This window comes from Urtica dioica, chromosome 4 (genome assembly GCF_054948205.1).
Source record: "Urtica dioica subsp. dioica isolate 48M chromosome 4, U.dioica_male_clone48M_v1_H2, whole genome shotgun sequence".
In the NCBI taxonomy this organism is placed as follows: Eukaryota; Viridiplantae; Streptophyta; class Magnoliopsida; order Rosales; family Urticaceae; genus Urtica; species Urtica dioica.
Window position 1 is genome coordinate 48,561,699 of NC_142759.1, and position 14,680 is coordinate 48,576,378.

Here is a 14,680-nt window from a genome sequence, read left to right on the forward strand (position 1 = left end):
CCTTTTCCAGCTCGTCACCAGCGTCACTACGTCAGGCAGGCCCCGATGGTGGATACAACAACAACTCATCTGCCTTCTCGACCAACATCTCTACTTCAATCGACTCCTCCGACAACTCAAGCTGGTTCCCAGACTCTGGAGCCACCAACCACGTGACGAATGACCTCAGTAACCTCAACCTTGGCTCGGAGTACAATGGTGGCAGCAAACTTCTTGTCGGAAATGGTGCAGGTTTGCGTATCTCTCATGTTGGCTCATCTATAGTTTCTTCAAAAAACTCTCCCACCTTTTTACTCTCAAACCTGCTCCATGTACCTCATATCACAAAAAACCTCTTAAGTGTCTCACAATTTGCTCTTGACAATCACGTTTATTTTGAATTTCACCCAAATTTTTGCCTTGTAAAGGACCAAGCCACGGGGGAGGTGCTACTGCGAGGGAGTCTTGATCGGGGTCTGTACCGTTTCCATCTCAACACTCATGATTCTCAAGCCTCGCCACACACCAAATCACCTAGAACTAGTCTCAATCAGTCTTTACCTTCAATCAAAAACACTGGTCTATGTTTATCTAGTGTCTCTAGTCCATCTCTTCCAAAAGAGGCGTTCGAAGCCAATGCTCAATCTTCAATGGACATTTGGCATCGACGCCTTGGACACCCAGCAAGTAAAGTTGTGCAACAAATTCTTCAAAGTTGTAATTTGCTCAAAGAAATGAAAAGTACCTTCCATTTTTGTCAAGCTTGTCACTTGGGAAAGAGTCACAAACAACCCTTTTCTGCATCTACTACTGTTTACAATGAGCCCTTTGCTTTGATCCATTCTGATTTGTGGGGGCCCTCTCCGGTCATTTCTCGGAGCGGTTTCAGATACTATGTAAACTTCATTGATGCTCACTCAAAATACACATGGATTTACCTGCTAAAAACTAAATCTGAAGTATTTGACACTTTCGTTTACTTCAAAAAAATGATTGAAAACCAGTTTAATACAACCATCAAAATGATCCAAAGTGACTGGGGAGGGGAGTACCGGTCACTACAACCCTTCTTCTCCAAACACGGAATCCTCCATAGGCTTTCCTGTCCTCACACGCCTGAGCAAAACGGCACCGCTGAGCGTAAGCATCGTCACATTGTTGAATCCAGCCTTACACTCCTTGCTCAATCCAACCTCCCACTTCGATTTTGGGAAGATGCCTTCACCTCAAGCGTCTTTCTAATCAACAGACTCCCGACAAAGACTCTAAAGCACAAGACCCCCCTCGAAATCCTTCACAAGGTAACACCTAATTACTCTTTTCTCAAGGTCTTTGGTTGCGCTTGCTATCCTCACACTCGACCCTACAACAGTCACAAGCTACAATTCCGGTCCAAACCCTGCACTTTCATCGGCTATAGCAACCAACACAAAGGATACAAGTGTATTGACTCCCAAAACCGCCTCTTCATTTCTCGGGATGTCTCTTTTGATGAAAACACTTTCCCTTTTGCCAACTCCCAAACAGATCTCAATAGTCACCATGTCACAAACTTCTTCCCCTCTCCCTCATTAGTTGTAATCCAACCGCCCACACAACCACCTTCCGCCACCAATCAATCCTTGCCTATCCATGAGCAAACCACTGAGGATACCACTCCTAATCCTTCCCAAGATTTTGTTTCACCATCTACTAACCCCGATGTCCAAGGTGACATCACTGCTTCTTCTCCTTGTGTCCAGGAACAGACTGCGGAGTTCTCACCCACCGAGCAGCCTGGAAACACCCACTGCATGACGACTCGCTCTAAGGCTGGGGTTTTCAAACCCAAGGTCTTCGCTGCTCATCCGCCACTGACCGAACCCCGTGAACCGGAGTCTCTCTCCGAGGCTGCTCAATCTTCCGGCTGGGCAGCAGCAATGAATGAAGAGATTCATGCTCTTCACCGCAATCAAACGTGGTCTCTTGTTGAGGCACCAACCAATCGTCGCATCATCGGCTCTAAATGGGTGTACCGCATCAAGAAACGCGCTGATGGAAGCATATCACGACTCAAAGCCCGTCTCGTCGCTAAGGGCTTTAATCAAGTCGCTGGTCTTGATTTCACCGAGACTTTCTCGCCCGTTGTCAAGCAAACTACGATCCGTGTCATCCTCACGATTGCTCTCGCCTTTGGTTGGCTCACTCGACAACTCGACGTCAACAACGCTTTTCTTAACGGCACCATTGATGAAGAGGTATATATGGCGCAACCCCCCGGCTTTGAAGACCCATCCAAACCTACTCATGTGTGTCGCTTGCATAAAGCTCTTTACGGACTTAAGCAAGCCCCAAGGGCATGGTTTGAAAAACTCCGACTTTGGCTTCTTCAAACTGGCTTCGTCAACTCTCGAGCTGACAACTCGCTGTTCCTTCGCTTCACCAACAATTCCACGGTGTTCTTATTGGTGTACGTAGACGATATTATAGTTGTTGGGAGTTCCTCCTCAGAAATCAACTCTCTCACCGGCCTTCTTCACCAACAATTTGCTCTTAAAGACCTTGGTCCCCTGCATTATTTTCTTGGTGTCGAGGTCACTCCTACAACCACCGGACTTCATCTTAGTCAGTCGGCCTACATCTCGGATCTTCTCAAGCGTGCTGGCATGGACGGTGCTGCTGCCTCGCCTACTCCAATGATCTCGAATCTTCGACTCTCGGCCTACGATGGTGATCCTATTGAGGAGGGCACCAAATACCGTAGCATCGTCGGAGCCTTGCAATACGCCACCATCACACGGCCAGAGATCTCCTACAGCGTTAACAAGCTCAGCCAGTTTATGCACTGCCCCTTGGATCGACATTGGAAGGCTCTCAAGCGTGTTCTTCGATATCTGAAAGGCACCCTTAGCCACGGTCTTCACATGTCTCCGTCAACTGCGCTCAACCTGGTTGGCTTCTCCGATGCCGATTGGGCAACAGACGTTGATGACAGAAAGTCCACAACAGGGCTGTGCATATACTTTGGAGGCAATTTAGTCGCTTGGTCGTCAAAGAAACAAAGCACCGTGTCACGATCCTCCACGGAATCAGAATATAGAGCTCTAGCCTCTACGACCGCTGAACTACTCTGGCTCAAGTCACTTCTTCAGGAACTCAGAATCAAACAACCCAAAACTCCAGTAATTTGGTGTGACAATCTGGGGACAGTTTCTCTCTCCGCCAATCCGGTGTTGCACGCAAGAACGAAACACATAGAGCTTGATCTTTACTTTGTCAGGGAACAGATTGCTCGCAAAACTCTGTGTGTAAACCATGTCCCAGCCACAGACCAAGCCGCAGATATTTTCACGAAGCCTCTCTCTGGAAGCTTTTTTGAGAAACTCAGGAATAAGCTCAAAGTGATACCATTGGGAGCGCTAGAAAATGAGGGGGAATATTAAGTGATGTAAAACGACAGTGAAAACAAAAGATTAAACGTGACACTGTCGTTTTCATCCTTATTCATTCTCCCGCTCCTCTTTCTCCCAGCCAAGCTCTTCCCGCTCAGACTTGCTTGGACCACTCCACACGTGTCAGCCTCTCTTGTCCTCGTACAAACAGTAGCTCTCCTATTGGTGACTGAGACTTGACAAGGATTGGTATCACAACGGGAATATCCCAGCCAGGCTGTCTTGACAGCTTGCATTCTTATCCCTTCATCTTACTTTCTCTGTATAAAGCTAGTAGGCCTGCGTGCCTTTATGATTATCCATGAATACAATATTACAAGTTGCTTCTTTTATTCAAAAATACTCTGTCCAGCTTTCCTTTACATTCCAATAGGATCAGAGACACTTATATTATTTTTTATTTTTTAAACAATCATCATGGAAGAAACTTGTGATATTGGTTCTTCTTTCATATATGACGTTCAAAGTTTTGTAGGGTAGGCTTTTTTGTGATATGTAGTGTATGAATATCAAGATTTTATGTAGAAATGAAGTATTGATTTTATTAGGCTCCAAGTAAATATAAGCACATGAGGTGTGTAAAGAGAGCCGAACAACAACAATCTCAAACACCACTTCCTGATTTCGATTCATATTCGCAATATTTCACCGGTCTTGGAGGATCCGACGCTAATCTCCCCGAGTATTAGTTTATGTATTGTAATTTTATTTTCAATTTTATTTTGTTGTATTGTGTTTTTTTTTCATGTCTTTTTTTTAGTTTTGCATTTCGATGTCGTTGTAATGTTATTTCGTTTCGGTATTAATATTAATGTCATTTTAGTTTTTCCCAAACTTCAAATGTCAATGTTGTATTTTAAAATATTGTGGTCTTTTAAAATATTTAATATATATATATATAATTTTTGAGATAAATATGAAATACTTTTATAAAACAATGATAATTGAGTAAATAACAAAATTTGTAAGGACTAAATAACAAGTGAAAAGTGTTTTTAGCGTGATGAATAGTAGTGCACCATATATAGCGCAAAACAATTATGAAAAGCAGTTCACGCTATATTGGCGTTGTATATAACGGTCGGTTGGAGTGAATGAGAACACCAAATCATACTTATACCGTTCGGGTGGAGTTGCTCTAAAAGATTTGGTGGGAGCTAAATTATGTGTGCTATTTTAAATAATTTTTATCAACTTGGCTTATATATAACAACATTTTGTATCCGCATTTGTCGCCAAAGTCTCCTTATGAATGTTTTTATGGAGCTACTTTTAAGATAATCGCAAAATTCTACTTTCAAAATCAAGAAGGAAAAATAAATGTGGATGCATACAATTCACTACTAAAAATTTATTCGTGATTATACTTTAAAGTTTTAGGTAGCTAATTGAGGTAGTTTGTTTTAAAAATTTCTGCTAGATCATTTCGTTGGCTACAAGTTGAATTAAAATAAAATGTCAAAAGTTGAAATTGAAATTGAAATGATTTAAATCTCAAACGTGGTGGATAAAAATACGTAATGTTAGTCTCTTGTTTTTTAGGAGGATGTCTAGCGAGCGTAGTGTGAAAGTGTAAAACAAACGACCGGAGCTTAACGACGTCGGTAAAGTTCTTCTCTCTCTACTTTCTGCTCTTTAATGTTCAAATATCTATGTGCCATTGTGATTGTAGGGCCGTTTGAACCTGTTTGTGATCAAATATCTTACAACAGTGGTATCAGAGCTACTGATAAGTTTAGGGGTTTTGATTCCAAATCGTTAGTTTTTGTTTCCGGTAAAGAAAATTCTGTGTAAAAACTTCAATTTAGAGTTTCAGTTAAAAAAAAAATTAAGAGTTGGGGTTCTAAGAATTTTTGCTCGTTTACGATATTTGCTTCATCTTTCGCTTTTGGCCTGTGAAGTGTACATCGTGTTTTGTTCTGTTATTCAGCCTTGTGTTCAGTTCTGTCGTATTGTCTATATTTAGGTATTGGTATAGGACTCTGATAAAATATCGTAGTCAAGGTCTGAATTAATATTCTTGGTTTTCTGTTACCTCTGGTTATTCCTTATCTTGAACACATTGTTCAGAAGCATTTGAAGGTGGAAAATCTTGAGCTGCTCATTGACTGGGTTTTAGAATATTGGATAGCTTGTTGCTGAAATAAGTTTGGTAAATATAAGACAAGAAAATCGATTTGTCTCTGAACTTGGAGCAAACCCAGTTCTGGATATCTGCCGCGCAATAAGACCCTACCCAATTCTCAACCCGGGTCTTGAAGAGCATAACGCAATTGGAAGAGATGGTTGAGAAGTACTCATTGATGGAGCCAGAGGACGAGAAGGTTCATGGACGGTCTCAGATTGAATTTCAAAGCCGTTTTCTCCTCCATGGGAGCCAAGCTCGATTACAATGGGTATCCCAAATCATCTTCCGAACCTAACCAGATTGAGTTTTAGAGTTTGTACGTCAATAGTAAAAAAAAACTTACCTTTCTCTTTGCATCTATGCCACAAATAGCTGCGTTTGGTTCAGATTAAAACGCCCTGTTTTTGCTTTTAGAAAAAACTAAACTGCTTATTTGGTGTTTGGCAAAACTGTTTTTACAAAAAACTTCAAAAGCGATTTTAGATTTTGTACATGAGATAGAAAAGCTAGGATTCTTAGCTTTTAGAAAAAGTGTTTTTAAGTTTGGTATATAAATTACTGTAATATCCTCGTACAAAATATTATTTATATATATGTATATAAATAAGTATTAATAATTATTATTTAATTATTAAGAATATGTCTATTTTAGTCTTTTTACTATAATATATTTATTTTACCAAACGCTAAATCAGTTTTTGTTACCAGCAACAACTGTTTTATAAACAGTTTACCAAACACCTTGTCAGTTTTTGAAAAAAACAGTTTTTTTTTTAAACTGAATCTAAAAACACTTTTTTTTAAAACAAAGTTATGCCAAGCAGGCCTTTGTCTTTGTGACGGTACTGGTGTCTTTATCTTCGGTTGGTACTTTTTTCTGGTGTGTGTGTGTGTGTGTGGAAACAAGAGAAGAAGGAAAGAAGAAAAAAAATGTTGAAAACGATGCTTGGCTGTTGCAAAGTGTATGTGTTGGAGACGAGAAACAAAAAGGCAATAGAGTCAATGGAAAGAGCCGCGAAGGCGATATCGAAGGGTCGAGTAGTGAAAAATTGGGAGGACGAGAGTTACAACAGAGTGGAAAAGGCAAAACGCAGGAGAGAACTAACCCAACTCCAGCAAAAGAGGACCATTCGTGATTGCCTTCTGTTACTGTTCGTGTTCTTCCAATCTTATTTACGGCTTTATTATTCCCTACACTGATACATCTCTAATCAGAAATTAAAAAAAAAAAAATTAAAAAAAAATACCCCTATCGTTTGACCTTCGGTTGTTTTATATTGTTCTGAAACTAGAGTCTTAATTCTCATTTGCGCGCCTCTTGACCACTGCCATCACCACCACTGTGTTGTAACTCCGAAACCTCTCTCTCTCTCTCTCTCTCTCTCTCTCTCTCATGGAATCGAAAAAATCGCAAGCCGAGAAGCTGCCAATTGCTGTGACCTCGTGTCGAAAAAGAAGAAAGACGAGGCCTCGTTCTTGGAGGACATCAAGGACCACATCGACGAGTTCATCAATGCTTCAATGGACGAACACAAGACATGCTTCACCAAGACCATCCAAAAGGTTTCTTCTTCTCCTTCGTTTTACCATTTTTTTTTTTGGTCTGTACTCTGTCTTGGCTTGTTTGATTCGAGTGATTAGGGTTATTTTTCGTTTTCTTCAGATGTTTGGAATGTCGATGATTGTTGCCAAGCGGAACTCTGAAGTTGAAGAAGGTGAAAGCTCTCTGCCCCTTAAAACAACTGTTGGAAACTAGGGTTTGGAATTCTGATTTGCTGATACACTCTTGTTTCTTTTTCTTTTCTTTTTATCTCTGTGATATGGCTTAGAACTTAGATCTTCAACTTTGTTGCACTGAATTGTTTCAGGTGACAGCTTGGAATATGACTGTAATGAAATGCTTGGGATTTGGATTATAATTTGATTGCACAAAACCCGTCAATGCAATACATCATACCTGATAATTTTTCACAGGCAATATATATATTGAAATTAAACTTGTTTGGGTTTAGCAAGAATTTGTTGTCTGTTGGTTTTGCAGGATCTGTGTTGTGCAGGTTCGTTCGGTTGCAGGTGGAAAAATGATTAACATCAAGGAAGAAGACTTCTCTGGATCGTATTGTCTTATTCTGATTTAGTTTCTCGAGTGTTATCTATTGTACAAGTTTTTTTTCTTGTACTGGTCTTGATCTGTTTATGATTTCTGTTACTGTTCTGATCTTTGTATTCTTTAATAATATTAAAGATCAGTTGTGATTCTGGTTTGTCAAATATGTCTCTGTTTATTTCTGTAAAGTTTTGTATTTTTTCTGGAATAACAAAGAGATCTGTTTTGATTGCGGAGATCTTTATATTCGTCGACAATATTGAAGATTTGGTTTCTAATTTATTTCTTTCTGAAAGTTCAAGTTAATAAATAACTTTGTACTTCTGTGCTTGTAGTTTAAAGTTTGGATTTGTATTATATCTTGTTCTGCTAGTCTCTTGTGTTCTCTAAGACTCTTTACTGCCTCTTCTCTTACACTGTCTAGAATGGCATCAACTCGCCTTAACGTGGGTTTGTTTGATGGCAATGACTTCGACATTTGGAAGAAGAATATGAGTCTTGCCATCTCACCATAAGGTCCATTGGGCATTGGAGAAAGAACATGAAAATTTGCTGGAAGAGCTAATGAAAAAGAAATCATAAATTGACGAGAACCGAGGAAAAAGAAATCATAAATCAATGAACAAGTATACAATGTGTTGTTCAAGAACCTTTCCGAGAGAGCGATAAGAAAAGTTACTGCACTCAATTTGTGGACCTTGAATCTGTCTAGTATGCCCATATGATTATTTTGAACTCTATTCCAGATTAATCAAGGTGTCAAAGATGGTTATCAATATTCTACTTTGCCTGGTTTTGATAAATTTGTGATGCTCTTAAAACTAGATAACTTGTGCTTCGGAATCAGAATTGACCCGTAGATGAATCAAGTATAATTGTGAGTGATAAAACTACAAATAACGGTACTAACAAGTCCTCTAAGAAAGTTTATTTCCTTTCTTATTTAGGTTAATGTTTACAATCAACTACTAAATATTTATCTAGTGTTTATAGTTACAAATAGCTAATTAGAGTATTATTCCAAAAATTTCTACTAGAATTTTTAGTTGGCCTTTCCAAAGGATGTTTCAGCTACAAACATCGTTTTGAAAATGTCAAAAGTTGAAGCTTAAATGAGGAATGTAGTTGTGAGTAAAGCATTTTATAAACGCCTATATGCATATACCCAAGTCACTATCCATAGCCGAATAAGACCTGTCCATGCTTTTATAAATTTGGATACATTACCACCACAAGAACGACCTATCAAGTGTTCTACTTCCATATAAATACGTAATGTGACTAACAACGGAAAACATAACACCCATACATTATTGTTATTATTATTGCTACTGTAACCAATTAGTATAATTGTACCACAGATACATAAAGCCATTTTACGAAAGGCTTCCATTGCCATAGATTCTGAGTCACAGGCTAATAATTATTACGAGAGAGAAAGAGAAATAGAGCTGGTTCATCTGCGACGAAAACAAACTTTTCTTCAAGCTGCCTTGGACTTCGGCGGTGATGGAAGCAACTGGGTTTCGCACAAAATAACGAATGGTTAACTAAAACTAAAAAAATTTAAACAGTTTTATATCATTATTCAAAACAATTGTCGAACTTTTTTTTACCTGATAACAAGAGATGAGAGAGCTGACAAATCCAAAAGCACCGGTGACACGCGGCGTCACTTTCTTGGGCGCCAGCTGAAGCAGCCCGATCGCAACCACGATATCCATGGAAGCTTTGACCAATGCCAAAGTCCTCTCGTTTGATTTTTTCAGTTTAGCACTGTACTGATCGTTCTGCGATTTCACACACACACAAAAAAAGAACAGGGTCACACTGGGAAACTATATGGCAACATGAACGAGATAAAGAAAGAGTTTGAGGTTTGAACGTACTTCGTACTTATCGGTGTTCCTCAGCTCCTTCTCCAACTTCTTCATCGAAGCTGATAGTCTTCCGAGCTCGCCGACCTAATAGAGAGGTGAGAGAGAAACTTCTTATCAAGCCATACCTACATTGAAAAGAGCAAATAGTGTTTATCCGGAGAAGAAAGTCAAACCTCGACCAAAGTGGTGCATGCAGAAGATCCGAGCCAACAGAAAAGGGATATCCGTCCGAGCAACTCTGTCCGCTCTTTGTTCTATATAACAAAAGATTTGAGAATGATTTGCAAATGCAACATGAAAAAAAAAGTTGGAAATGAATTGAGTACCTTGTAAATTCCGGTTCTACCAAGCCAGACAAATTGATCGAGAAATAGAAAAGTTGACAGCAACGCATTTTTCGACTGCACAAACCCATGTGAGGTTAAAAAAAAACTAGATATAAGAGAGTAACCACGGAGAGACAAAGTACCGAGAATATATATATATATATACATAGACACACCTTTCCAAGAAGAACAAGTGGAAGAGGAGATCCTTGAGGAACTGGACTAATAAGACCATGGAGATCATTCACAAACTGCATCGAAACATTGCAATCAATAAAAATGAATTCAGAAACGTATTAGGCTAAGATAACCAAGGTTCAAGAAATTTTCCATAAAGCTGATATTCATTGATCAGATTCACTTCTTAAAGTCTCCCAAAGAACGAAAGATGTAACGAATCGTTAAAGCCAGGGGAATCGTCAAATGTACGACGTCTTCTTAGTAAGAAACTCAAGATTTGTATAAAGGTAACCTTAAAAAGCCGGAAAACTTTCCTAGCGAGGCTAGTCGATTTGTCGACATTCTGAGCAGTACCGGGTTCTCCGTTACTCAAGAATTTTGAGCCGTACTGAATGGCTCTGCAAATCTTATCTCTGGCTTCGGCTTTATTCAGATACAAGACTACAAGACCAAGCTCTGCCCTCGTGGCGTCCAAAGTACTCATCTTCTATCTTTAATCTATTATAAATTCACATAGTATAAGAAAAAAACTTGAGTCATCATAATTTATACAAACAAGAATCACTTCATTCACATCTCAACCGAAATTGACTACAAGCAGTCTAAACTCTCCAAATCTTTAATAACATTAACATGTGAAGCTAAGATTGATAACAAAACCTGAGGTACAGATACAGACAAAAACTGAAAAATGAAAAAGGAAGTCTTTTAAACGAGCTAGGATAACAAAAACTATAAACAAGCTAAAGGATAAAAAGCCATGAACAATCCCTCCAAATATAATTTAAGAAACTAATATTCCATAATCACAATTTGAATTATATATGAACACCTATTCTTTGTAAGAACGTTACGGCATCAGTAAGTCAAAATACGATACAAGCGAAATTCCACGGCGATCAAAATCAATACAGGGAGTAGCAATGCATCTCAAATCAGGTATTGAAGAAACAAAGAGCAATAAACCCCCAAAAAAGAATCACTCGGAACCCTAGATCGCTTTCGCTTCTTCTCTCCAGAACTTTACAACGCGCGAAACTCGTAATAACACTTGAAAAAATATAATTCAAAAATCAACGAACAACTTAGATCAACACCAATTGAGATATACCCAAGAAAAAAAGCAGCATCGAATTCGAATCACAAGAGGAAAACAAAATCTGGGTGTTTACCGAGAAAAGACAGCGAAAAAGAAATCCGTGAGAAGTGGCAAATCTCACGAGAGCACTTAATCAACACAAGAAGCAGAGAAACTGAATTGTGAGTTGGATATTTAAAAGAAAAAAAGGTTACCGGAATGAGTGTTAATGAAATCTTGCCTCGAAAACCGCAAAGCTCTTGAGAAGAGATAGGGGAGAAAATGGCTGAGCTCAGCTGTATTGGTCTATATGTTCGTTGGTTTTTAAAAATTATATAAAAATTATTATTATTATTACATAAACACTGCTCTCTGATATACCGGAGATAAGGGCTTGTTTGGTCCTCTGTTTTTCGAGGCAAACCAATATCCTTATTCAAGCAAAAAAAAAAAAAAAAAACTATAAATATCCTTGGAAAAAAAAAACGAGTTTTTGGTGTACATCACAAAATGGTATTGAGCCTTGGATTGTCGTTATCTTACACGAAGCACAGTTTTATATTAATTTATTTCGGGATTTAAAACTATATCAATTTTTTTTAAAGTAAGCTTAGATAAATGCTTGCTAACTTAATTTCAACGGAAAATACATAGAAATATTGCAAATTTCCATTGACTAATAATAATCGCCAAGTAGGTGATTTAGATAAACCGTCAAAGATTATTCCATGTCATCACTTATCCAAAAGAGTTTTGGATAAAGAAGTAAGAAGAATTTGTTGTTCTTAATATATATATATATATATACTGCAACTAGTCAATACATTAATTTTTAAAAAAATTTAATTAAAATTTTATTTTATTTAGACTATGTCAATGTAGATTAAATTAAATTAATTAAAACTGCTAATTTAATTTATTTGAGTCTGATGGGCTATTTTCTTAATAAAATGAAATTTTGATTATTTTTTAAAAAGAGGTGTGCTATTGAGCTATTCCCCTAATTGTCTTCAATAATAATCAAACTAATTGAAGTTGCTTTACTTTAGATTTCTTCATTTTTTTATGACTTTTAGATTTCTTTACTAGTCGGGTCACATGTGACCCATATAGCCAATATTGATTTAAAAATATTGGAGTAGAAGAAAATTCGAAGAGAGAAACCTTAGAATTACATAACAATGAGAAGCTAGAATTCTCAAACTTCCTTTCATGATTACTTCGAATCCGAACAACCTTCTCAATGATTTCACTTTTTTGACGCTGCAGACAATGACACAAGACTTCAAACACAGTAAATATGTCTGACTTCTCACGAATAAAATCAACTCAAGTGTATATGTAGTAATCATCTACACAGACAAAAACATATATTTCTTCCCTCCAATAAATTCCACTTGCATTGGACTCATAAGATCCATGTAGAGCAATTCAAGTATACGAGAAGTAGTAAGATGTTGCACCATCCTGTGAGATGTCTTGACCTACTTTCTGACTTGACAAACACCACAGATTTTTTCTTCTTCAATCTTGAGCTCAGGGATACCGACAATATTCTCCTCAAAGATAATCGCCCTCATTCTTCTCAAGTTCGGATGATCGGGTTTTTGATGCCACAACTTGATTTCTTCAACCTTCTAAATAAGACAAGGTTAATTCATGGAGTCTTAGACATGGGTCCATATGTAGCAATTATCTGAGGACTTGACTCCCTTAATTAGCTCAACCTATTGTTTATCATAAACAATACATTCGTTGCGAGTAAAGTTAACAAGAAGTTATTGATCGCAGAGTTGATTAATACTTATGAGATTAGCAGTAAAACCATCAACCAACAAAACATCCTTCAAACACGGACGACCAAGATAATGTAGTTACCTTTGCTAAGGATTTTACCTCAACCACCATCACCGTGGGTAACATAGCTATTAGAATTGGTCTTCAGGTTGACAAGAAATTTATTCTCATCGGTCGTGTGGCGAAAGCATTCACAATCAAAGTTCCAGTCTTTTCTAGAGAGATTTGTGTGGATATCGCACTTGTACGGAGATAAAATTTATAACTTACTCTTATATTGTGGCTTCTTGTTGATAATCTCTTACTCTAATAGCATTCTGGTATTTGCAATTGTTATTAGGTGGAAAATAATCAAAGGGGGAGACATCGTTGAAAAACCTGGTGTGACATTTCCCAATGGATTGCAAATCGAAATTTTAGAGAAAGCAATAGTTGAGTAGTAACTTGGAGCATCTCTAATGCATATGCTAAATTTGGTGTAATTTTTTCACACCAAATTTGATAAAAACTTTTATACCAAATATTTTTTTTTCAATGGTATTATAATATATCTTACTGTAAAGAGAATATTCTGATAATATACCTTTTTATTAGGTTTTTTAATCTAAGATGCTTGTAGATTAAGTGTATTAATTTTATTAGTTATTTGTAATGTCTAATTACATATATAAAAATATAATTTTATTTTATTTATTAATTATGTGTAACATATAGTATAAATCAACAATAATTATTTAAAAATAAAAAATGTAATTAATAAAAGTGAAAATTAATTTCATTACATAGATAATACAACATTTTTTAGAAAATAAATAAAAAAACATTAAAAAGCTTAAATGTGAAATTATTAATTAATTTCATTACATAAATAATACAACATTTTTTAATTATTAGGTTAATTTAAGCGGTATTGAAAAAATTTATTTGGAATATAAACAAAGCTCCAAATATTTAAGAACATATTGATTAAATCTAGATTAATTGAAATATGTACTTTTAATTCAAGATTATAAATTAATTAGATTAAAATAATGATTAAATATTTAGTGTAATCTTTACATCAAATGAAAGTGTTACACTAAATTTTGTTGAACACTATTCATTTGGCGTAAAAATTACACAAAATATAGAGTTTTTGAGTTTTTAATCATTGAAGAGCTTTTACTCTATTTATAGAGTTTTTGTGCAATGCATTGGAGATGTTGCTAGTGCAATGATAATTAAGTATGAAAGCCAACTTTGTAATGATAATTATCTCTTTTTGTTGGGTGTTGATTTAAATATTTATAAAAATTACATGAAAATTTTATATTTATATTTATTAGCTGCAAAATATCCCTTATGGTTTGGTTAATTAGTCTCTCATAGTGTTAAAGGCTAAAATTTAGTCAATTGTGTAAACATATTATGAAACCACTCTTGATGAACATACTAAGAGAAAAATGGCATTTAGAGGCGGGAATTTCCGCCTCTAAAGATTATATCTCCGCCTCTAAAATGACTTTAGAGGCGGATTCTGAAACATAATTTGTTGTCCCTAAAAACGCAACTCTAAAGGTCTAGAAGGCCGAAACATAGAGGCGAAATTTCACCTCTAAGTCCGCCTCTAATGCTTGTATTAGGATGAATTTAGAGGCGGAAATCTATTGCTAGTATATTTTCCGCCAAATGGAGGGATGGATTTCAGAGGCGGAGTTACGCTTCTAATACAATTCCCGCCATTATGAAATCATTGGCAGGAAATCCATTAGAGGCGGATTTTGGCCCCTAAATA

The 14,680-nt window shown here is 36.9% G+C and overlaps 1 protein-coding gene and 1 pseudogene across 4 annotated transcripts; one reads left to right on the top strand and one right to left on the bottom strand.

Moving 5' to 3' along the window:
- Positions 1-4,868: 4,868 nt before the first annotated feature.
- On the top strand, positions 4,869-7,387 carry LOC149401771 (uncharacterized; annotated as a pseudogene). The gene is made up of 3 exons (XR_016296371.1): positions 4,869-5,014; positions 6,831-7,101; positions 7,202-7,387. The product of XR_016296371.1 is annotated as an uncharacterized LOC149401771 (transcript).
- Positions 7,388-8,884: 1,497 nt separating this feature from the next.
- Positions 8,885-11,580, bottom strand: LOC149401772 (peroxisomal membrane protein 11C). Of its 3 annotated transcripts, none has more exons than XM_089612461.1 (8): positions 11,351-11,580; positions 10,324-10,529; positions 10,028-10,102; positions 9,852-9,926; positions 9,699-9,779; positions 9,535-9,609; positions 9,262-9,435; positions 8,885-9,164 (listed from the first exon to the last, which is right to left on the bottom strand). In XM_089612461.1, the coding sequence occupies exons 2-8, from the start codon at positions 10,513-10,515 to the stop codon at positions 9,129-9,131; spliced, it is 708 nt and encodes a 235-aa protein (XP_089468587.1). In that variant the 5' UTR covers positions 10,516-10,529; positions 11,351-11,580; the 3' UTR covers positions 8,885-9,128. The 3 variants fall into 3 exon arrangements, with proteins under 3 accessions (XP_089468587.1, XP_089468586.1, XP_089468585.1); XM_089612460.1 differs by having other exon boundaries at positions 11,204-11,580; XM_089612459.1 differs by having other exon boundaries at positions 11,325-11,579.
- Between the last annotated feature and the right edge of the window lie 3,100 nt (positions 11,581-14,680).

Bases quoted from the DNA above. Each gene is read 5' to 3' on its own strand.
- LOC149401772 (XM_089612461.1), bottom strand. From the start codon at position 10,515: ATGAGTACTTTGGACGCCACGAGGGCAGAGCTTGGTCTTGTAGTCTTG. The intron at 9,780-9,851 runs GTACTCAATTCA...TTTGTTATATAG, and splicing joins GTAGAACCGGAATTTACAAG to AACAAAGAGCGGACAGAGTT. The intron at 9,165-9,261 runs GTAAAAAAAAGT...TGCGAAACCCAG, and splicing joins CTCTCATCTCTTGTTATCAG to TTGCTTCCATCACCGCCGAA.